Source organism: Acipenser ruthenus, chromosome 28 (assembly GCF_902713425.1).
Source record: "Acipenser ruthenus chromosome 28, fAciRut3.2 maternal haplotype, whole genome shotgun sequence".
NCBI lineage: Eukaryota > Metazoa > Chordata > Actinopteri > Acipenseriformes > Acipenseridae > Acipenser > Acipenser ruthenus.
Genome location: NC_081216.1, coordinates 15,013,660 through 15,037,188, shown reverse-complemented (window position 1 = coordinate 15,037,188; position 23,529 = coordinate 15,013,660). Strand labels below are relative to the sequence as shown.

General features: G+C 37.4%; 1 protein-coding gene across 3 annotated transcripts in view; it reads right to left on the bottom strand.

The window, feature by feature from the left end:
• LOC117435162 (PHD and RING finger domain-containing protein 1-like) overlaps positions 1-23,223 on the bottom strand; it is a 34,479-nt gene extending 11,256 nt beyond the window's left edge. The window contains exons 1-13 of one of the 3 annotated variants that reach the window (XM_034058160.3): positions 23,105-23,223; positions 20,291-20,408; positions 19,327-19,449; positions 18,857-19,062; positions 18,622-18,705; positions 15,846-15,967; positions 15,662-15,753; positions 12,944-13,137; positions 12,335-12,467; positions 11,902-12,029; positions 8,282-8,475; positions 3,524-3,646; positions 70-224 (exon numbers count right to left, since the gene is read on the bottom strand). In XM_034058160.3, the coding sequence (XP_033914051.3) occupies positions 70-224; positions 3,524-3,646; positions 8,282-8,475; positions 11,902-12,029; positions 12,335-12,467; positions 12,944-13,137; positions 15,662-15,753; positions 15,846-15,967; positions 18,622-18,705; positions 18,857-19,062; positions 19,327-19,449; positions 20,291-20,384 (1,648 nt within the window). In that variant the 5' untranslated portion in view covers positions 20,385-20,408; positions 23,105-23,223. The remainder of the gene's footprint in view (positions 1-69; positions 225-3,523; positions 3,647-8,281; positions 8,476-11,901; positions 12,030-12,334; positions 12,468-12,943; positions 13,138-15,661; positions 15,754-15,845; positions 15,968-18,621; positions 18,706-18,856; positions 19,063-19,326; positions 19,450-20,290; positions 20,409-23,104) is intronic. The other 2 variants (XM_059002977.1, XM_034058161.3) reach the window with 2 other exon arrangements.
• Positions 23,224-23,529: the final 306 nt, after the last annotated feature.

The window sequence follows — 23,529 nt, the reverse complement described above, 5'->3', positions numbered from 1 at the left end:
GCTGCATTATTCCTAAATTACATTTAAGCAACTATGAAACAAGTGCAACAACAAAATATTGCACATTACCAGGATTTTTGGCTTTCAAAGATCCATCTCTGTTGATCAAAACATCAGAACTATCCATCAGTAGCATGCTCTGTCCTGACAGGATACTTCCTAATAGGTCGGGTACCGGGGCTGCCTCTGCAACTGCCTCAGCTTCTGGGATACTTAACCCTCCCCTAGGTGTCAAAGAAACAATCAATTACAGGGGCTATATCAAGTGCTTACAACTATGTGCTCTTGTTACAATTTTAGAAGCATTCTGAACAGCGTTACCATATAATCGCATTAATAAGAACAAGGGCTTACATATAGGAAGTCCACCTATGTGTGATTAACGCCGGGACTATTTTAGTAGAGTAGAAGGAAGTGAAAATACAGTTTTGTTCTTGAACACTTCTTAAAAAACATTTTACAATCAACTATCACTGTGGTGCTGTGTTGTAATGAAAATGTAAAGACATCTTAGCTATATAGTTTAGCTGTGGTATTTGCAAATTAATTTTACCAGTTCTAATGTGTCAGTGACATGTGCTTATACCCAAACATATGTAGATGTGCCAATTAAATTGAAGTAGTAAATGCATTTTATAGCATATATAGTATAAGCCCATGAGACAATTTTTATAGGATAGCTGATTCGCGTGAAGTCAACGCAAATATCATACATCAAACCATGAAATAGTGGTAGGCAGCGTTAACTGAACAAATTAGTAATACGTAGCCTGAAATGTGATATCCTATTTATACCACAAGTATTTTAAATATGTAAATCAATTTAATTTGGTTTATTCTAAAAAAACAAAAAAAAAAAAAAAAAAAAACAGATTATCCGTAATCTAGCAACAGGCAAGGATTCTCATGGATGGGCAGGAATAGGGGAAGAAAGTTTCACAGAAGAAGCTTCAATTAAAACATGTATTGTGGTATACTGTTTACATCTACCGCAGGCTGAAGACCTAACTTACTGTAGGCTACGTTATCTCTTACTGGAACATTTCTTAAAAAGAAGGTAAGACGACACGTTTTGATACTCAGTAAAACCAGAATCTTTATTAACACAACAATAAATGGAATAGGAACCTGTCCCTCACTCTCGAAGAGGGTGGTCCCTCCAAGGAAGACAGTTTTGCCCTGATTTTGTGAACCTGTTTTCCAAGTTTAAAAATGTTCTTACTGATAGCCAGGGTCCGAACCGTTGTAACATAAGTTACTGAATACAGGCTACGGCCCTCTTGAGGGAAGATGTGTTGCCTTGGGGAGTATTATGTGGTAACTCCCAACGACTCTAGACACCCGAGGGCAGAAACCTACAATGACACTCTCAGTCAGATAACATGTTGGAGATTGCAGTGATGTGAACATTGATGAAGGGTAGGGACAACCCTTGTGAAACAAGTGGCTGAGGTATGATAAGAAATTTAGAAAGCGATTTTGGATTGCACCAGAGGACAATTTCTTTCTATTTGCCTGTATGGGCCTGAAAAGTGGAAGTGTGCTTTTTTGGGGAGTTTTTTTGAGCAAGCAGGAGTTTGTACTTGTTCAGATAGGCCTTAGTTCCTCAGTAGTTGTCCTTCAATCATCAGGCAGCTAATATTACCAGAGAAGGACTGAGGGAGACAACAGATTGCTGCTCAAGTTGTTGCCTCTCTGATGATTGATGCATCTGTTTGTTTAAAACAAGGCGAAGCGTTTTCAGCGCACAGCAGATTGCTGAGTCAGAATGATTTAAGTGAAGGTGTTAGTTGTGTTAACCGAGCCTCCGATAAGTGTGCTCCCTGAAAATCGCCACCTTTTGGTTCCTGTTGTGGCTCCCAGAGGAGTTAATGTGGAGGGAAACTGGAAAGATAAAGTTTAAAGAAGAAAGGAGACACCCCTGTGCGTGCGACAGGTGTAGTTTTGCTTCTCTTACCAAGGAGATTACTGCTGCTGGTGCCCAGAAACTCCTGAAATAACTGTGCTGTTGGCCTGGCCCTTATCTAGAAGAGACCCAACAGCTGATGGTTTGTAGCTATCTACTCCTATGTGGAATACACTAGGATACACTCTTCCTGAGTGTATAGTATTGAGTCCTCAAGAATACAGCGAGTATGCTGTTGTAATATTTCCTTGTAGACCAATAGGCCCTTGTCTTGGGGGATGTGTTACTTTGTCTATCACCACTGTGAGTACCCCGGCTGGTATTGACGGATACTGATGGACAAACTGAGGTATAACTGTAGTTCTTGTATACGAGGGTATGGAAGTGACCATATCTATTGGAATATGTCAGTCCCCTGCTTGGACTGCTTTGATGATGGTGGTGGAAGTGCCATCTTGAATTTTTCCCCAAACTGATGTAAATGTTCAGACCGCCAAGATCTAGAAAAGACAGAAACTCACATAGTACCCAGGATATGCAAGGATGAGGGAAACTGTTCTATGGCACGGCAATAGAGCTTGGATTGATTTATTTTAGTATTAAAACTCCCTGTGGCATAACCTTCCGTCTTCAGTGTGTGAAAATGCCTGTCGCTGGTGGCGAGACAGAAGCAATATCTGTGACGTTAGTGTCAAAAGCAATGGGTTTTGCAGGCACATCTTTTTTTTCCTTCTCCCGCTGTAGCTGCAAATTTAGTAAACCACTCCCACATAGAGACATGGCAGTGCTCTGCTCAGAGCAATGGAATAGGCAGTATATTAAACTGCTCGGTCATCTCATCCTTTATGGCTGCTGGAGCCTGCTGTGTTTTCAAGGAGGATGATAAGCGCTTCGTCTGGTCGCAGAGCTGGAGCGGTGGAGCCCTTGTCTTCTGTTTTGGTGTTCACAATACCTAACACACTTTAACACATACCCCTGCTATAGGCTGTGAATCAGGAAAACACACTGTCCACCAGAGTGAGGGGGAGGGCAGATACATAAAAGAAGCATCAGTAACTGAAAGCTAAAGAGGCAGAGAAGAGAAAATATATGTATAAAAAAAAAAAAAAAACTTGTTACTGTACACTACAAAAACTAAAATGCAAAAACGCGACCTCCTATTCTTCTTACGTACCCAAGCAAATGCAGGAGAAATGTGGACAATGATAAGGATATGACGTGGGGTTGTATGATGGAGGGACACTGGCCTTCGCGCCGCAAAGGATTATATCAATGATCTCTAGGTAAGAGATCAGTTTGTTTCTCCTGACCAAGCAACATGGAGACTGGTGTGTGGAGTTCATCATACCAGGTAAGAAACTTATATTACCATTGCATGTCGCAGTCCTGCTTTGTGAAGCTGCTTTTCAACTACATAATGTTACATTTTGTCTGACTTTGCCAACGTATATTATTTCAGGACATTTTCCTGAACAAAAAGGTACTTGGCATATATATATATATATATATATATATATATGCACGCTTAATTTACACTCTATAAATACATTGTATTTCTATTTTAAAAAATCCTATACAAAGCATAACATTAACATTATAAAGTACCATGACTTGTACCTTGAAAGTCCAATTGAAATAGGCCTTGCTACTGGCTGATGTGATCTGAGAGCGGATTGAGAAAGACCTTTTCTCTTGACTTCAACTGGTGACAAGGAACTTGCAGGCTGTTCTGTAGGTGCACTGTAATTAAATGAAGATAATGAAACCAAAATATTAAGCAAACCAAAAATTCAGAGACTACCTGGTAAAAGTACATTTTTCAATTGTGTAAGAAATCAGGCAACAAAAAAAGGGAAAAAACAACCTATAGACAGGAATAATTTAAGCTAGATTCTGTATTTCTATAATTATTTTCTTTTCTTGCTCTTCTGTGTTCTAACAGTAGCTGTTACTAAGGCAACCTGCAGTGTGGAGTAGTGGTTAGGGCTCTGGACTCTTGACCGGAGGGTCGTGGGTTCAATCCCCAGTGGGGGACACTGCTGCTGTACCCTTGAGCAAGGTACTTTACCTAGATTGCTCCAGTAAAACCCCAACTGTATAAATGGGTAATTGTATGTAAAAAATAATGTGATATCTTGTAACAATTGTAAGTCGTCCTGGATAAGGGCGTCTGCTAAGAAATAAGTAATAATAATAATAACCTGCAGCATCTCTCAGGAACATGTGCATTTCCTCATGTTTTTATGACACTATATATCTTGCCTCAGAATGTCAATGATAAAAAACACTAATCATTTAAACCAAAACAGAATGTACTTGTAAACACACTGTAGGTTACATTTGGCTTATTTTAAAAATACATACAGATAAGTAATCTAAGTAATTACTTTAGGACTACAAATTCAGTGACACACTGGTTAGTTTGTAACAAAGGTTATTGTTAAGCACTACATAATCGCCATCTTCATTATTATTATTATTATTATTATTATTATTATTATTATTATTAAAATCCATATTATTATGCGCAGGTCACCACTTGTAATTATTTACTTTTATTTAGTTTTTCCTTTTAAAACAGTCAGGTGAACTTATAAAACAACCTACAGAATAGTAGGAGCTCAAAAACAAACAAACAAACCAAAAAAAAAAAGCCACAGCTTAAAATTAGGTCACATGGTCCAAGTTGTGTGAAGGCGGGACCTTTTTGGTGTCATTTTGAAAGCCAGCAAATTAACTTTTTGTCATCCATGATTAACTTGTTTTGAGGTGTGACTTGTTTTGAGGCATGTGTTTGACGTGTGTCAAGGGTGTTAACCTTGCTTCTGATGGGCCAGTTTCATTCCAGTCGCGCGATAAAAAAAAAATAAAAAAAAGGTTATATTTTAGCGACACAAAATTTTCTCAAAGTGATGTCGCTCGCTGCTGGTGTGGATACTCCCATTTGACTGCAGTGACTTCTAAATTATTCGCTCGTCCAGTGTGGATGCAGCTTTACTTAACTATACATGGAAACTTCACACTAATATTACAATAAGGTTAATGCTTATTAGGGTTACTTAAGAGATGTGAACCATGACAGAGTTAAAATCTATAGATAATTTTACTGTATAAATGTCAGTTTAAAAGCTGTTTTAGGAATAATTAAGGTACTTCATTTGTTAATCTGACTGCATCCAGTACAATTTGATTTGCCCTTAGGGAACTATGAAAGAGATCTTTGGTAACTTAAGGTATTAATTGTGTAGTCATTTTAGAGAATGTATTGTATGTAATATCTTAGAAGTTACTATACCACATGCTATAGCAGGGGTGTGGAATTCACAATGCCCAGGACATTTGTCTGAGCAACAACACGTTTTGCCGTTATACTTTGCCCATTGGACAAATCATTTGAACTTTTTTTTTTTCTTTTACTACGTTCATTCTGTTGCCACGCAAGTTTCTTAAAACTGAATTGTGGAAGTCTAGCACATACACACAAACATTTAAAAATGCGTACCTCTAAACCTCAAATCAAAACTATTATTATTATTATTATTATTATTATTATTATTATTATTTATTTCTTAGCAGACGCCCTTATCCAGGGCGACTTACAATTGTTACAAGATATCACATTATTTTTACATACAATTACCCATTTTACAGTTGGGTTTTTACTGGAGCAATCTAGGTAAAGTACCTTGCTCAAGGGTACAGCAGCAGTGTCCCCACCGGGGATTGAACACACAACCCTCCGGTCAAGAGTCCAGAGCCCTAACCACTACTCCACACTGCTGCCCTACTCACATATACATATTCCCTTAAAGGGCACATTAGGAACTTTTTATTTTATTGTGTTACATGCCCCCATGTGTTGCTACAACTGTTTATGGGAACTACATTTCCCATCATCCTCCTGCTCACTGGTAAATTCATCTCAGTTACACATGTGAGCAGGAGGATGATGGGAAATGTAGTTCTGAGAGGTCCATGCAGGTACATGGGAAGCCATCTTGAGGCAGGGAATGCAATTTGAAAGTTTAAAAAAGTGGTGTAACACAATCAAATAAAAAGGTCCTTATGTGCCCTTTAATTCACAAACCCTGTCACACACACAGTTACAAACGTACTTAAATTTATGCAACTATATTATTACTAATTTACATTGCTTTTGTCTACAGAGCCAAGTAAAGTTTAGCTGCCAGCTGTATGAAGAACATATAACAATTACAATTACAAAAATATATATAAATGGGTCATTTAGGAGAGAATGGCTCACAGTTATACACAAGTGCTTTAAAATCTGGGGTTCAGAATGAAAGAATATCAAGAAAAATCTGAATTCCATAAAGCAGCAGTAATATTTGGCACTGATTTAGTATCTTGCACAACACACTCGAATTTTTAAGCAGGAACCCCGCTGAGAGAAAAAGTGGAAAAAACCAGGCAGAAGCTTTTAACATTGTTTAAACTATTTTCATATTTTAGTAATTCCAAGTATTGCTTATTATAGTTTTAATCTTAGTATGTTACTTAAATGTACTTGCAGATGTGTTCCAAACTGCACTATATATTAGGGCTGTCACTCAATAAAAAATTTTGATTGGTTAATTTATGGGCATTAGCTGATTCATCCATGGGAATTCACTCTTTTTAAAAAACATTTTTATTATTTTCTTTAGTTTAGTAAATGTAACACATTTTCACAAAACAACCGTTCTGTCAGGCCACTGTCAGTCACATACATGACAACACAACATAGCTGAGCTGCATTTCCATCTACCATTATAGCTCCATACTTGGCTTCCTGTAGTTCTGCTTTTATTCGTTCTGAATCTTGTTACCTGAGAAAACTGTGGCTATTGTAACATGCTGTTGTAGTCAGAAATTAGAGCACGTAATTCCACACAATGACCTCTATTTGAGGAATTGGTGCCTTCATCGTGCCCCCTGAATGCCAGTTTTTGTTTGCCAAGGTAAACAACAGAATCAATCAAGTGCTTAAGAACCTCACCGTTTTTTCTTACTTGCTTCTTCTGATGTATTGTATAACTAGGTTTCTGATCATCCAGTTAAACATTAATCCAGGTTTGTCCAAAAGTTTTTAGTGTAACAGGGGCTCGTCAGTGACTTTGGGAACGCTCATGTTTTTGTGCTGACTTCGATAGACATCCTAGATTGCTGTAGCCAGTGCTGTTCCATATCGCCTTTTCTGTACTGAACAAAGACAGCTACCGGTAAGCCACGGATACCTTTAATAATTTTAAGTTGTTGGAAGTGGCGAGTATATCCCTTCCCTTGCTGTATCCGGGTATTTGTCATGTATACCTCCCTTTTTTAACTCTTCAGTTTTTCTGAGTAAGTTCTTCTTGAAAATTGATTCGTAACCAAATCGACTACGATGTCCCTGTTGTCTGATGACATTTTTTTTTTTAATTTGTAAAAATCAAAATTTCGAAGTTCTCAATATACAGTCGCCACCACTTAGAACGGGTGCGTGTTTAGTACTGTCTGTATTTCTATTAATTTTTTTTTTTTCTGACGAATGTACCTCCCTTTAAATATGTTTTTTGCCAACTATTTTTATTAAAAAGTGAAACAAGCCGAGAAAAGACTTCTTCCAGCAAATAACGTGCAGAATGAAGGCGGCAGAATAACATTAATTGCTCTGCATTTTTAGAAGTGCTCTCCTAATGCAAATACAATTAATGTCATTTGACGAGTTTAGCCAGGGTGATGTCTTTGTTCTATGAAACAGTCGGAGGGCAACGCAGCTCTGGGCAGCTTACAGGCAAGCCCGCAGGCGCCTGGCGAGTCTACAGGGGTCACTGGTACACGGTGACCCGAGGACACCGTACCTGACCTAAGCCCTCAAACTCCCTCCCACCCCCCGACTGGCGCTCGGCCAATTGTGTGCCGCCCGCTGGGAGCTCCCGTCCACGATCGGCAGTGGAATAGCCTGGACTCGACCCAGCAACATCCAGGCTATATGGCGCATCCTGCACTCCACGCAGAGCGACTTTAACGGATGCGCCACTCGGGAGCTCCCTTATATGCACTGTAAAACTCATTAATAATTTCATAAAATATGACTAACTTGATTACGAGAAGGAGAAATAGATTATTTGTAATGAATATGCAAGTATATATATGTCATGGAACTGTAATTTATTTTCTATTGCAAAAGCTACTCATTTTTTTAAAAAAGTCAATAAGAACAATCCACATGCACATGGTGGCTACAAAGTCTGTGTATCACTTTATAGTGCTGCTGTGGGGAAAAAAAGCATTAACTGCAGGTAAATGTGATTGCAAATGATGACTACATTTTTTCCAAGATATTAAATAAATAAAAAAGTAAGGAATTGCGCATTAAACAAAGATACTTGCCTGTCATCAAACAAATCCAGCTGAAATGGGTTTCCATAGACTGACAGGGGTGCAGCTCCAATATCTGACCTCATGCCTTCCAAGCTAGCATCCACTTGTCTGTACACAGATGGAACTGAGAGCCCATGAAGTGGCTTACCAATCCCCAGGTTTTTAGCAATACGGGAGCGTGCAGTTGTGTCCTTTCTTACCTGCTAAAAATGAAAAGGGTGTGATTGAAATATTACACAGGTGTAAAGGGGTTGTTGCCAAGGTCTGGTGGTATTGCAGGAAGTAGACTTGAGACTGAAGTTATATGGTCAAAAGCGGTTATTTATTAAAATGGCCGTCTTGTTGTAACACAATTATTTACAAGTGAAACAAACAAAATAAACAGAACTAGTAATATTTGTATTGGCTGGTGAACTCAACAGGTATTTATTACCTCAACACTATTCACACTGAGCCACAGGATACACTACTTGCCATATAAACCTGTATGTATGATTGTATGAGATGGGCTACTGACCTATATTAGTGTGCCAGCCAACAAGTGTGCACCCTTACTGTAAAATAAACACTGATCCCACTGCTATAACAAAGTTAAAACTTGGCTTGTGTTTTCTTTTACAAGAGACAAAACTCTACAACAGAAAAATATTATTAGAGAATGTATTGATTATTATTAACTTGGAAAAAGCCATATTAACTCATTCATCCTGCTCAGCGCCTGCAGGCGCTCTTCATTCAGGCCATGTTGCTCCCGATGGTGCTTTGAGGCATCCTCTGAACAGTGACATTCTTCCTAATGAATGGCTACAGGCATCTGCACGCTTGTGCAGTTTTAAAAAAAATTGCTAGAATTTTTAATAATCTCATCCCATTAAAAAAAAAAAAAAACAGGATTTGCTGCTGGCAATCATATCCCACCTCATCTTCCTGTTTAGCAGCAGAGGACGATAAGTGTTGAAGCTGTATAAGCCTGGTGAGGCAGGGTTACCTTTGAGAATTAGTTTCAGATACAAGTACACTAAATCAAAGCAGGAAGAACATAAAGTATATTTATTGTACTATTTTGAATTGCCGTTTTTCACAGCATGTTCACAAATAAAAATGCAACGCAGTTCTGCATTATACTTAATTCTTCAAACATTCAAATAAATGTTTACTTACTGAAATCTGTCTGCTAAAACAGTATTTCATTTACAGTAACTCATTATAGCATCTACAATGTACCTGCAGCAACTTGGGGAACAACAAAGGCCTTCTAATCAGTTACAGTATTTATCGTTCTTATATGGCCCTTCATTTTAAGGTGCCAGTAAATTTTTATGATAAGCATTTGCTATCTCTCAGTTTTAAAACTTAATTATGGTTCACAAAATAACACAGTGAAATGATCACAGTATCATGTAATTGCCACGTGTGAAAACTTTAACAATACAAAGACGAAACAAAAATGCTTTAATTTGCTTCGAAATTATTTCAAACTGGTTAATAGACTAGCAAGCACTGGTAAAATCAGTTCAGTTTTATACGGTGCAGAACTAATCTTTTTTAACTTTTTGTTTTGTTTTTGGACTTTGCGATATCTGCACGATGGGTGTCTTCAGTAATAGTAGTACCTACAATGTATCAACAACAACAATCAACCATTTTCTTACAGACTTTCTAACAAGTCTGGCATAAACAATTTTTTCTGTTACTTAATTAAACCCTTGTAAAAAAAAAGAAAGAACACAAAAATGCTTAACATAAAAAAGAACAGTCCTACTACAGTAGCAAGCGCAGTTTACAGTGCCTCTGGGTTTCTGACCACTCAGATCAATTCCAGATTTTTTAAATCCTTTGATAGAAATGTCTGGTCTACTTTTAATGTTTTCAAGCAAATTGGCTTCAACACTGGCATTCTTATAACCACTCTGACATCTATCACATTATTCCCCTTGTCCAGCGCTTCTTTAACCTGTTCTGCATACCAGTCTGCCAGAGGATGGGATCGCTACGTATAATTTGCGATCCAATCAAAACTGCTAATAAAACCAAAATAAATTCTCCACCAAAATGTACAGTTGTACGGTAATTATACACATGGGTTCGTGAACGCCAAAAACAAATAAGGTGAGAGAGCCTTTTTACTGATTAAAAAGATCTGAAAACATTAATACAAGTACAAGACTTTTATTAATGTTGTCAGATGCAATAATCTATATATCGCAGACAAAGGTATTTGGGCAGTTTAAAAAAAACAACAAAAGTGATTTCTAGAATTTCTAATTGTTCTATTGAAAGATATAAATTAGAGATTCAGCTTTATAATAAAACAACAAATTACTACATAACAGCAACTCCCATGCATGTAGAGGGAGGGGGATTGCGTAGCGCGGTCGGGGGGGTACTGCGGAGCGTTGCATCTCCGCTTAGTGAAAAACTGAGATTTGCATCGCAACTGAAAAAAAGCAAGCAACAGATCCTTAAATGCAGTGGTAGTCCTGACAGTAAAATACTGTACTGTAATGTCATTTTAATTCAAAGACCATTACACGTAACACTGGACGGCAGTTAAACTAGGCATCCTCACGAGATGATCGCTTCTCAAGTATACTGCAGTAAAATAGGATTCTGCAGCCTATGTTGTTGAAGCTTACACCCTGGGATCATTCAAGAAGCTGCTTGATGAGATTCTGGGATCAATACGCTACTAACAACCAAACGAGCAAGACGGGCTGAATGGCCACCTCTTGTTTGTACACTTTCTTATGTTCTTATGTTCTTATAATCATGATCATATAACAAGTTGCTTACCCACGAGGACTTGTTTTGATTGTTTTGGTGTATTGTCCTCAGTTAAACTGCTGATGCGCGGAGGCACGCTTTTGCTAATTATTATTATTATTATTATTATTATTATTATTATTATTATTATTTATTTCTTAGCAGACGCCCTTATCCAGGGCGACTTACAATTGTTACAAGATATCACATTATACATTATTTTACATTATACAGATATCACATTATTTTACATACAATTACCCATTTATACAGTTGGGTTTTTACTGGAGCAATCTAGGGAAAGTACCTTGCTCAAGGGTACAACAGCAGTGTCTCCCACTGGGGATTGAACCCACAACCCTCCGGTCAAGAGTCCAGAGCCCTAACCACTACTCCACACTGCTGCCCCGTGTAATCATATTGGTCCGCTTTTAAGAATCAAATCGCCCAGGAGGGATGTGATTCTTATAAGGGTTGATTTGATTCTTATAAACGGAGTGCATTATATTACCATTTTCACCCCAAAAAATGGGTAATATTTTGACCATAAAATTAGAAACACAGATGTTAATTTAATATATCAAACTAATTACACAAGTCTTGGGTGTGTCCGACTCATCTATTAATAGTATTCTGTCATCTACATTTGTATGACTTACATCCATAATATGTACATGTAAAAATGTAGTGACATACATACATTTGTATGCTTCCTCTTACCGGCTGTATGCATTCCCCCACAGATGATAAGGTGTTTATTATTTGGGAACACCAAATATACGCAGTGGGAGAGATCTGAGTGGGATGCCCTGAAATTAGGTTATTTTAGGATTACCATTGAAAATAAATAAAACTCCTTAAATTACCCATTCTTTCTTGGAACGTCTCCTCTTAATTCGGCGCTTACGTCTTTTAGTGCCTTTTCCTGTGGTAGATTTTATTGTTCCAGTTTTAGTTTTTTTCCATTGGGGTTTTGTGGTTTTTCTTCTCTTAGCTGTGGATATCATACAAAAGATAATGAAGAAGTTTATTTAGCACAACGTGAACTTCAACAATATATTGTTGGAATCATTTTTAGTCCTCAAATTATATACAGTGATTCTACACAAGTTAAACTTAACATGTCATGGACTGCAGGGGATAGTAGGCAGGAAGCAACATTTCACTAAATGTCAGCTTATTATATAACTTAACACAAAATCTAAACCACTGCCTGCTATTCTCTAGTTATTTGAAACAATACTCTAGTTACATTTTTCCAGTTTGCTTCTCATGATACAACCCCCACCCTCTGCTTACCTCTTCTCCTTTTCCCTGTGGTTCCTGTTCGTGGTGTTAGAGGGCGAATGTATACTGCCGTGTTGAGACCAGCAACAACAGAGTTAATTGTATCATCAAGCATGGAGGACTCCATCAGATACCCGGGAACATGCTAAAACAGTAAAGCATTCATTGCTCATGTTTTTTTTTCTGTCAAGATAATTGCATTTTATATAATTGCAGTAATCAATGAAATACAAATCACTAAAGAGAAAGCTAAACCAGCACAAACATTTCTGTTGAAACCGTCATGTTTTGATTTAATCAGTGTCAAAAAGCTAGTCTTGGATTGATGATTTTTTGATACAGTTAGTGATAAATAAGATCATGTCTTAGACATTAAGAAAACATTGTAAGCATCCAATATAGATACAAACATGATCAATAAAAGACAAACATTATCCTTTAACCATATAACCATCCAAAAAGACATTGAGAAAGACATCTAGTCAAAACGTTTGTCATTAAAGTCATTAAGCTTCTTTTAGTATTTTTGAAAGACAGCATAGCTCACACTTCACCTGGCTAATACGTTTTTTTTCAAACTGCACCTGATACATCCGCCCCGTTCTATAACCTGTGAAATACCTGTGCTGTCTGAGCCTGTGTGATCCTGATCCTGTTCCTGTTGACGGTGGCTCTGACCCTCTCGCTCTGACGAGTCCTGGCAATGGCTCGTGTCCTCCCTGTATTGGTACGCAGTCGGCTGGTGGTGGGCACTGCATCAGCCACTAGGGCGGCCACTTCTTCCTCGCTCACCTCTTCCACTGCTACTGCTGCACCTGAAAAAAACATACATCACACTGAAATAAATAGAGAATAGTTTAACTAATTTTAATTTAAAGGTTTGAAAAATCGCTTGCCTATTAAAACTGTCTCTTTTTTCATGAAATCCCATTCTGTGAAACTGACATAAATGGGACATGAATATTGAATTAGTTACAGTTACGCAGTTTTATTTTTATTCACTATGCAAGTTGCACGTTTCATAGAAGTGAATGCTACTCAAAATTGATGATCCAAATTATACAATGTGTATAAAGTACAAACTATAGGAAAGGATCAATTAGCTGCTAAGAAATGGACATGCATTGATGGGCCGAATGGGCTCTTCTCTATCGTAACCTTTCTTATGTTCTTATGTAATAAACACAACCAACAACATTTTATAAATAACTTATACAAAACTCTATGGTGATGAATTTAGAATTGCTAAAAGAAACATAAAATCAATGACAAACCTTTCGACCTAAAGTAGAGGTGCACCGATAATCAGTAGCCTATCGGCATGGCTCCGATATAAGGAAAAAAAACCACAATCGGCTATCGCCAGTTTTTGTTATTTTACCCGATAATGTACACCGACATTCATGCTTTAATTTGTTCCAGCACAGAACTTAATGTTTGGTCAGGCGCACTTACTAATGACGAAAGAACAATGAGTAATTTTCCTTGCAGTACCGTATGTCTCAAAAGAGTGGTGTTTGGATTTATTTTTAAATATCTGAAGACAACAATAGGATAGCTGAGTTGTGTGCAGCAGAACAGACTTGATGCTACATTGAATCTAACGAAAAACTGTGAGTAGAATTTTATTGTGATGCTTTTTTTAAAACATTTGTTTAGGTTAAATCCTAAATAACATTAATGATTTAAGTTATTGGTTGCAGGTGTATTCGGTGGCATTTTGAAATTGATTATTGTGTCGTCTTTTGTTAAGTAACAAATTGTAGTTTGACTGAATTTTGTAACCAGAATATTTTTATGCCATCTTTTTTTTTTTTTTTTGGTTAAGTGAACAATTTAAGTTGTGCTGCATTTTTAAGCAGTGTATGCGTAAAATAAGAATTTAACAAAAGTTGTTGTAGTTGACATTGCGTAGCCTACATTTTGTTTTTCTACTGTACAGTATAGGACGAAGTTATAATACGCAAACACTTGACAGTAAATGTATGTCTAACAGATGGGTGAATACGCAACTCCATGTATTCTCAAATTCTCTCACTAACTTGTGCTAAAGAATGTCACTCTCTTGAAGTAAGCAAACCTATGTGTGACATACAGTACGTACCTACAGGGCATAATACCCATCACTAGGGCTGCTACGATTAAATCGAAAATTGATTTTTCGATCGATTCCATTCCTCATTATATACATCGATATAAATACTGGATAATCGATTCAATAATTACATTTTTGAACGTGCATAGTTAATAACATTATTTAAGTTTATTAACAAAACTGTACCGAACACCCTGCCTTGCTATTTACAGTATTTCTGGCAGACAAGCAGTGGGCATGCTCTTCTTTACCTGCCCGTGTTAACTAGCATCTGATTTGCCGGTCCCATCCTACCGGTGAATCAGTTTTGAAAATGCTTTGTAAGTATGCCCCTCTGTGAATTAGCTGTAAACAACAACAAAAACAAGTGTGTCACCTTGTATTCAGAGCACATTGAAGAAAACTGACTGTAAATAGTTTCGCTTCTTTGGAGTTTCAAAATGAACTGTTATATAATGAATATTTAACAATATTTAATAACGATAAAAATAATAAAAATAAACGATCAGTGATGTTAAATGCGACTTTGGAGTAACGATTTTTTTATTTATTTATTTTAGGCAGGGATTTCCACACTGTTTCACAGATAGTGAAGGTTAGGTGGTACAGTATTAACAAGATGCAATGCATGATGCTGCAGCTGTCACTAAATAAAAAAAAGACGGTTTTCAAGTTTATATAGATTACATTCCAAAGTACTATAATCTGTTTGTATTAAATATTTTAGTAACACTCCTGTAGTTTGTTAAACTTGCTTTAGGCGAATGTTGTGTTGTTTTTTTTCTCCTGACGCTACCATGGCGTAATTACCCCTTGCATTCAATTGTTGTGCACAAGCTTTTACTTAACTGAAATATTATTAAAATAATCACGTCGGGGGGAAAGTAATGGAGCGATAATGTATGTGGGCAGTACAATCATCGATATTTATTCCAACGATTATATTTTGTGTGCCCAATTAATCGATCGTTATTTTGAGGCTTAACTGACAGACCTAGCCATCACCATACCTTTATATGTGTAATCACTCTGAAAATACATACTTGCAGAGCATTAGGAGTCAGTTAATAGGTAGAAAAATGCACGGTGTTGCTCTTAGATGATCTAGGCCTCCTACGATACATAATTCTATTAAAAATACTCTCAAATCAACAAATATGACCAATTTCAAATAAACAGAATTTCAAAAACAAGTAAAGAATGTAATTGTCTTTCCTAAAAACTAATTTTCAAGAGGATTATACCATGAGATGCATTTTGAACAGCGCATTCAGGACAGAACCATTCCTCTACTGGAACTGCATTCAGTGGGGGGTTAAGACATTCCATGTGGTACCTTAAATAGAAATAGAGGTTTCAGTGGCATGCAATCAGAACAGCAATGGGAGTATTCTTTTCTTCCCTGTAAAAAGTGTGTTGCTTACATACCCAGCATCGCACCCATCACAGAGGAGAAGGCGGTCCTCTCTGTCACTTCTGCCACACACCTCACACTGTGTATTGTCCTCCTCTGCCAGTTCATTGGCAGCAGCATGATTCTGAACAGGAATCTTTAAAAACACAAATTAAAAAAGGGAAAATGGGAAAAATCTAATCATTACTTTGTTGGGAAAGTTTTTTTAGTACTGATGTCAATTAAAAATATATTGGCTAATAATTCTAAGTTGGATGTTGATGCAAATAAGGTAGAATTCTTCTATGTTGTAATAAGTTAAACACAAGTGAAATGATTTGAGGTTCAACACTACATTAAGTAATACAAGGATGTTGTTATTTATAACTGTATTATTGGTTCAGGTAATAAAGACCAATGTTAAAGAGTTAGTAACAGGGTTCCAAAAAATATAGCATTATACGTCACCACGTGTTAGAGTCCTGCATCGGGTCGGGTACCCGTGGATAACCGCAGGTGACCCGCAAAAGAGGGCTGGGTTCGGGTTGGGGTCTTACTTTGAATCCCCCAAAAACGTTTTCTGTCCTTTCAGCGTACTCGTCTGTAACCCTTTCCCAAAAAACCTATTAGAAGGTAAATGTACCGGTATTTCCTGCACTAAAGCAGGAAGCGATTAGGGAGGAGTCAGCTGACTAAACAGTGTTCTCCGTTTGTATTGCCGCTTGTTTGATAAGTCGCAAAATCCTTTTATCAAGTCTGCTTGGTGATATTAAAAATGCATGTGGACGGGGGGCTCCCGAGTGGCGCATCCAGTAAAAGCACTCGCTAGAGTGCAGGATGCGCTCTATAGCCTGGACGTCACCAGTTCGAGTCCAGGCTATTCCACAGCAGACCGTGGACGGGAGCTCCCAGGGGGCGGCGCTCAATTGGCCGAGCGTCGTCCGGGGGGAGGGAGGGTTAGGTCGGCCAGGGTGTCCTCGGCTCACCGCGCACCAGTGACCCCTGTAGTCTGGCCGGGCGCCTGCGGGCTTGCCTGTAAGCTGCCCAGAGCTGCGTTGTCCTCCGACGCTGTAGCTCTGAGGCGGCTGACGGCACACGCTTTGGAGGACTGCGTGTGTTCATCTTCGCCCCTCCCGAGTCAGCGCAGGGGTGGTAGCGGTGAGCTGAGCCTAAAAATAATTGGGCATTTCAAATTGGGGAGAAAATAATAAAAACTAATTGGCAACGACTAAATTTATAAAAATAAAAAAAAATGCATGTGGACGAGGTGAAACAAAAGCGCAGGGTTTATTATTTATTTATTTATTTCTTAGCAGACGCCCTTATCCAGGGCGACTTACAAGATATCACATTAGTTTTACATACAATTACCCATTTAAAAAGTTGGGTTTTTATTGGAGCAATCTAGGTCTTATTAAAACGGGTCGGGTCGCGGGTAAGATTAGGGGTTCGGGTCGGTTCCTGTAGTAGCAGGTCCGTGTCAGAAGCCGGTTGTAAAAATCAGATCCATGCAGGACTCTACCACGTATTGCTACAACTGTTTAAATAATGTACCTGTGTTTTCTTTTCATTGTTAACATCCTGACAACTTCTTATACTTACAACTTTAAAGTCTGTTTCAAAACTATTTTCAAAATGGCCACACTTGTGCCCTGGGGTTTGAGATCTGTCCTCTAAATCACTGCAGGAAGAGCAATTTAAAAAAAAAAAAAAAAAAAAAAAAGTGCTCTGGCTTTTCTTTTCCATACCACATCATGGATCGTTACTGCTGTGTTACCTGTTTGACCATGTGGGCCATAATCCTTACACTATCAGTGCACTAGAGTGGACATTTTGAAAAGAGCTTTGAAACAGACTTTAAAGTTATAAGTGTAAAAAGTTGTTGGATTTTAACAATGAAAAGAAAAATTACAGGTACATTATTTAAACAGTTGTAACAACACGTGGGGATGTGTAACGCTATGTTTTCCCGGGAAACCCCGCTACTTACTCTAAGAGGACCTTCAGAAAAGGTCTGCACTGAGATAAGGGGTGTCAATAGTTTAGAGTTTAAAGTTAGCCAGGTGTTTAAAATTTTGCCTAAACATTTAACCATAAATATGCAGGCTAAAGATCGATGTTAGTCTCAGTGTTTACATAGCAGTAGGTATATTATTATTATTATTATTATTTATTTCTTAGCAGACATCCTTATCCAGAGCGACTTACAGTCGTAAACAAAAACACATTTCAAGAATCACAGTACACGTATTAATACAATTAAGAGCAAGATAAAATACAATGACTTCAGTTCTAGCAAGTACAAGTATATGACAAAATACAATTCAATAACGGAGCAGATAAGTGTCAGTGATAGTTACATCAGGATACAATTAAATACAAAACATTACAGGTTGAATAACATGGAGTCTAATTGGAACACAGTGTATACAGTGTAAGACAATTTATTTCATATTCAGTATTTCTTCACTGTGCTTTCTACATAACAATTAACTGCTGTACACATACAGTAATTTATAAAACGTGATGGAGGGCTTCTTATGTTGGTTTTTCTGGTAACAGAAATTCCAAATATGCAAAGTTTAAACGTTTAAACATGTTTAATTTCCTACATTTTTAAACTTTTGTATTAAACGGAAACTCAAATCACTATAATAATGAGGCAGAACAACCGTCAATCATAGGACTACATTAGACTGCTTTTATTTTACTTTTTCTGAAGAATATGGAGAGCGTGATACCGAATGTATAATGACATCACCCTGGCCACAACAGTCAACAGCTACTAGTACATGAACTACCGAAACCTACCTTCTTGAGGATTTTCCCTCCAAAGCAAGATCTCATACAGATGTTTGTATAGATGATTCGATCCACAGGGCAAGAGTTAGCATTCTATAAAAGTAAAAAACAGCACCTATCAAATTCTGTTCCAAGTAATAGTGAGGTAGACTTCACACAATTGTTGGTTGGTGATAGAAGAGTCTTTTTCTCCATTATTTCAAAATGACAATTTTGCAAACCTTCATACATCACAAGCACTTACTTTTGACCACTCTAAGATGCAGTCGAGACAGAAATAATGTGCACAGCTCTCCGGAGTTCCCAAGGCCTGCTCCTGGAAAGTGTTGAGACAGATGGGGCAGTTTTCAGCATCTTCATCCGAACTCAGGCCAACAAACTTAGCCTCTGTCCCTCCGACTGACCCCTCTAACTCCTTCTCTGCTCCTTCAATCTCATCTTCTTCAGCATCTAAACACAATCAACATGGACGACAATCAGAGACAATCAATTAGAATCACTGGATTGCAGGCCACCTGGAGAAATTCTTAAAAACGCACACTTCTCCATTGGCAGCAGGTTTTTTAGAATTCAAGATCTTGTCAAGTATTAAACTCCTCTGCTAATATCACAGTCACTGAACATTAGGCATTACACTAAAGATGCTTTATGAATGGTGCCATTCCAGCATTTGTGAATCCGTATTTGGAAAAACACAATAAACGTTTTCCTTACCGTCACTATACTCTTCTTCTTCCTCACCATCATCATCATCTATATCATCACCATCCTCCTCTTCCTCTTCACTTTCTGTGTCTCCTTCTTCAAGTTCGTCCCCATCTTCATCACTTAATTCACCTGGCCATGGTGGGGGGGGGGGGGGGGGGGGGGCCGGAGGAGAGCTTATACAGTCAATCGTGCTTAAAGCTATACTGCTTCCTTAAACAATTCTAAAGCAGCCTGAGATCACTGACTACAGTGCTCCTGACGGCGACACACTAGGTTATAACAAGACCTACATCACAGCATGTGGAACAGCATATCATAGCCACTACAGTTTTTGAAATACGACAATATCAAATATATTAAAAAAGGGCAGTCACAACCAAAAGCACAACAAACCAGGATTGGTGGTTGAATACTTTCTTGAGTTACATGTTTTGAAAAGTCATCTCGAAGAGTTACTGTCAATACGATTAATCCAGACTTTCTTTACTTAATTATTTTTAATTTTATTTGGTTCTAATGGTAAAAATATGAATGAGTTTGAATTGTAAAGCACCCTGGGATGCTCTGCATAAAGAGTGCTATATAAAAGCAAATTGTATTGTGTTGTATACATATGAGTTTATGGATAAGACCGTGCACTTGAATTCAATCAACATGCCGGTAGAATGCAGCAACAAAGTAATCAGACAAACAAAACTAATTTCAGTATACGTATAGTAAATAAATTGACTTGCTTATAGAAACACATTTAAAACAGCTTTATTTTCTTTCAATACTTTTGTGTTTGGCTCTTTTAGTCAGTTTAGCATCATTATTTATTTTTCATTAGGTCTACCAAGTGTAATATAACAGACACGACTTCAGCTTTTCACTCCTTAGGATGCATTTTAGGGTGTGCATTTAATCATACTTGAATACATAGTTGTAATTAATTTCTCTGTTCTTATGACCAGTTTGCTTTATGTCTTACCTTCGTCACTGAGTATGGAAGCACTTTGTCTTTTGCCTTTGCCTAGGTAGGCATTCTTATTAATGAGTTCATCCTGGCTGTCCTCATCACCCATGGCTGGTCATTAGAAAAATTATCACTACAAAATTGAAAAAGATTTCAGTTAGTTACATAGTTCATTAGTCTACTGCTTTCCCAGTGTTTGTTTTATAGAGGTTAGCCGTTCTGTTATACCGCAATGGGACGGCACATAAAGCATGGCTGAGAATGACACTTATGACACCTGTTCTAAAAACACTGCTTACTGGTGAAGCAGCTCTCATAGACACAACTCCTGTGCTCTCTGTTTTGTTTTTGGTATAGGCCTAATACAAAGAGGACAGACAGAAACTTTTGTTTCACAAAGAACATAATATCTGTAATACAAGAGGGTCATAATAACAAATCAAATGTAAATCTCAACAAGTAGAATGAGTCACTGAATTTCCCAAATAATGCAGTGCCAGAAAATGTGAGAACTGCAATGTACCAATGCATAAAACCATTCTTACATGTGTCAGAAATATTGGCAAGACAGGGAATATTCTGATACAATCACCAAGTGCTTTCCCTATAACATGGGGAATCCCACTAATATTGAATATTTTCCATTTAAGCAACTTTTTACAGTCTACTCTGTACAGTGTGCAATAACCTAGAGGATCTGGACAACAAATGGAGGTCAACTGGCAATGTACCCACTGTCTATACAAACAACACACTGTAGCACACAGTAGATTTCCTGACAAGTCACACTGCAGACAATTCATGTGTATTTGTTCCTCTTCTCTGCAACCATACATGGCACAAAATAAATGACTCCAGCAAACGATATTTTTTTCATTAAATGTGTAATTAACTAACCTCAATTATATTTATAGTGCTTATAAAATTAAAGCACACGCTCCATTACCCAAAGTCCTCTTGCAACACAGATTTTGCTGTCCAGGTTTTGGACAGCTGAGTGTCATTCTGAAACTCACTCCCAGGGTTACAACAAATGTGTATGTTTGATAGCAATTTGATTGCAGCTAAAGCTGCTACAGCAAATACTGCAGATGTATTTGTAAAAACCAGAAAGAGACTGTCATACTTTTATTGTGTTAGTTTTTGTATACTCCTTCATAATGGTAGGGTCAACATACACAATAGCTGATTGTTATAACAAAGGGTTCACCGAAACACAAATATACCCACCCACTGTCTAGAAATAGATCTATGAGGATAATCATTTGTGCACATCCTTGTGATTTTCGTGTTAGGAAAACATGTTTTTAACTTTGTGTTTTCAAGTTTCCAGAGTTTTTACTTATTCCTCATTTGACATACAACCTGTATACTCGAGCATTTGTTTTACATGCACAATAGATCTTCTAATTAAGTTGGGTACTGGTTTCATAAAACAAATGTTCTCATTTTAAAAAATGTCACTAAACTGTGAAACCAACTTCAGAGCACACCTGAAGAAACTGGCATAAACTACTGTATCAGGCTTTCACTAAAACCATTCTCGGTTGAACCTTCAGCTTATAAAGTGCCCAGTTGGTCACAAATTTGAAAACATTGCAATTATTGGTGAGATCTTGGAGTCTATCCAATTTATATAAACAATGGCAGAATTAAATATTTACATACTGTATTTGAATCACAAAATAGTACCATCTCTGGCATTATCTAAATGTACTGCAGACAGAAATGCATTGAAGAAACACTGTTTAAATTTCATAAAATCGGTAAGCAAATCTGAATTCTCATTGGCAGTATTAGGATCTGCCACTGCTTAGATCAACTGAATGGACCCCCTTGTGCTTATTGGGTGGTTATTTATTTATTCATTCACCTCTTTAGGTTTTGGACTAGGAGGTTATTTGGTGAACTGTACTGTAAAACTAAAAATATCACAACTTTTGCATGCACTCTTAATTGGTTACTGTAGTTTATTTATTTATTTATTTGCACTGGTCAATTGCCAGAACTAGCAAATCTTTGGTACCTATGCTATTTGAAGTCTTTCCTGTTGATTTCTTGAGCAAAACTTGTTCATGTTCCAGTCTCTATCTTGCAGTGTAGGGTGTATACACATATAATTCGTTTTAGAATATGCTTAATACCCTCATGTTTTCAGTAATTTGTTCTCTGAACAATTTTCACCGTTTTAATAACACTCGTTTAACTAAAAAAAAAAGTAAAATACTACTAATAATAATAAACTAATGTTTGTTACTAATTCTTCCGAATCTATCGTAGTTTCCACGTCAGTCGGGTCAGCATTGCCTAAGGGAAACTACATATACTGTATCCTTAGGTATACAAATGTAGGTGAGCGGCTTGCAATGATTCGGTATGCAATGAAACTTAACTACTTAGAAAAAACGTGCGGTTCCGTGTCTTTTATTATGTTATTTTATTATTGTTTCACTGGCTAAGTGTATGTATAGTGTAATGAACACGGCAACTCAAGCTAACCAAACAACGAAAAAATGCAGGTGATTAATCAAACTAAAACCAGTTTATTCACAAAAATAGAATAAAATACAACTATTTCCACAGTACAGCCAATTATGCATCTATTTTTATATCAGCCTGCAAAAAAACACACGTTTGTTGTCGGTTTCGTTTTATTTCACGTCGCAAATGTAAATACAGCACAAGAATTGGACAGGTTTAATAAAAACCAAAACACACTCACTGCAATCCCTCAAAACCCGTATAACGCGAATTCAAGACGTTTTTTTTCAGCCACGCTTGTTTATTGTGTTAAATAAAATACCGTACTTAAAAGCGTTTCGGACCTACCCTACTCTGGGCTTTGATGTGATGTGAGGTTAGGTTTATTTTGGGTGTTTTGCTGTCCACAGTTCGTGTGTTGACTGACACAGGCGTCTGCAGGTCTCGACGAACGAAATGATAGAACGTGCTCGAATTACTGTTACACACTTAAAGGGATAGTACATATTTAAGCCATACCTAAGAAACAATAGTAACCCCACCAGTAGAAAGTCAACATTGAAATTCCAAACTGTATATCATACTACCGAGATTACTCAAATATTAATTCCAATAATTATTCTTACTATAATTTATGAACCGCCTGTACAAAAGTATACAATTATAACATGGTTGTGTGGGTCACTGCATCTTTAAGTTGCACATTTCTTTCATTACTAGTGTAGTTTCTAGTTGATGCCACCAGATGGCAGTTGTTGCAGAACATGGGATTT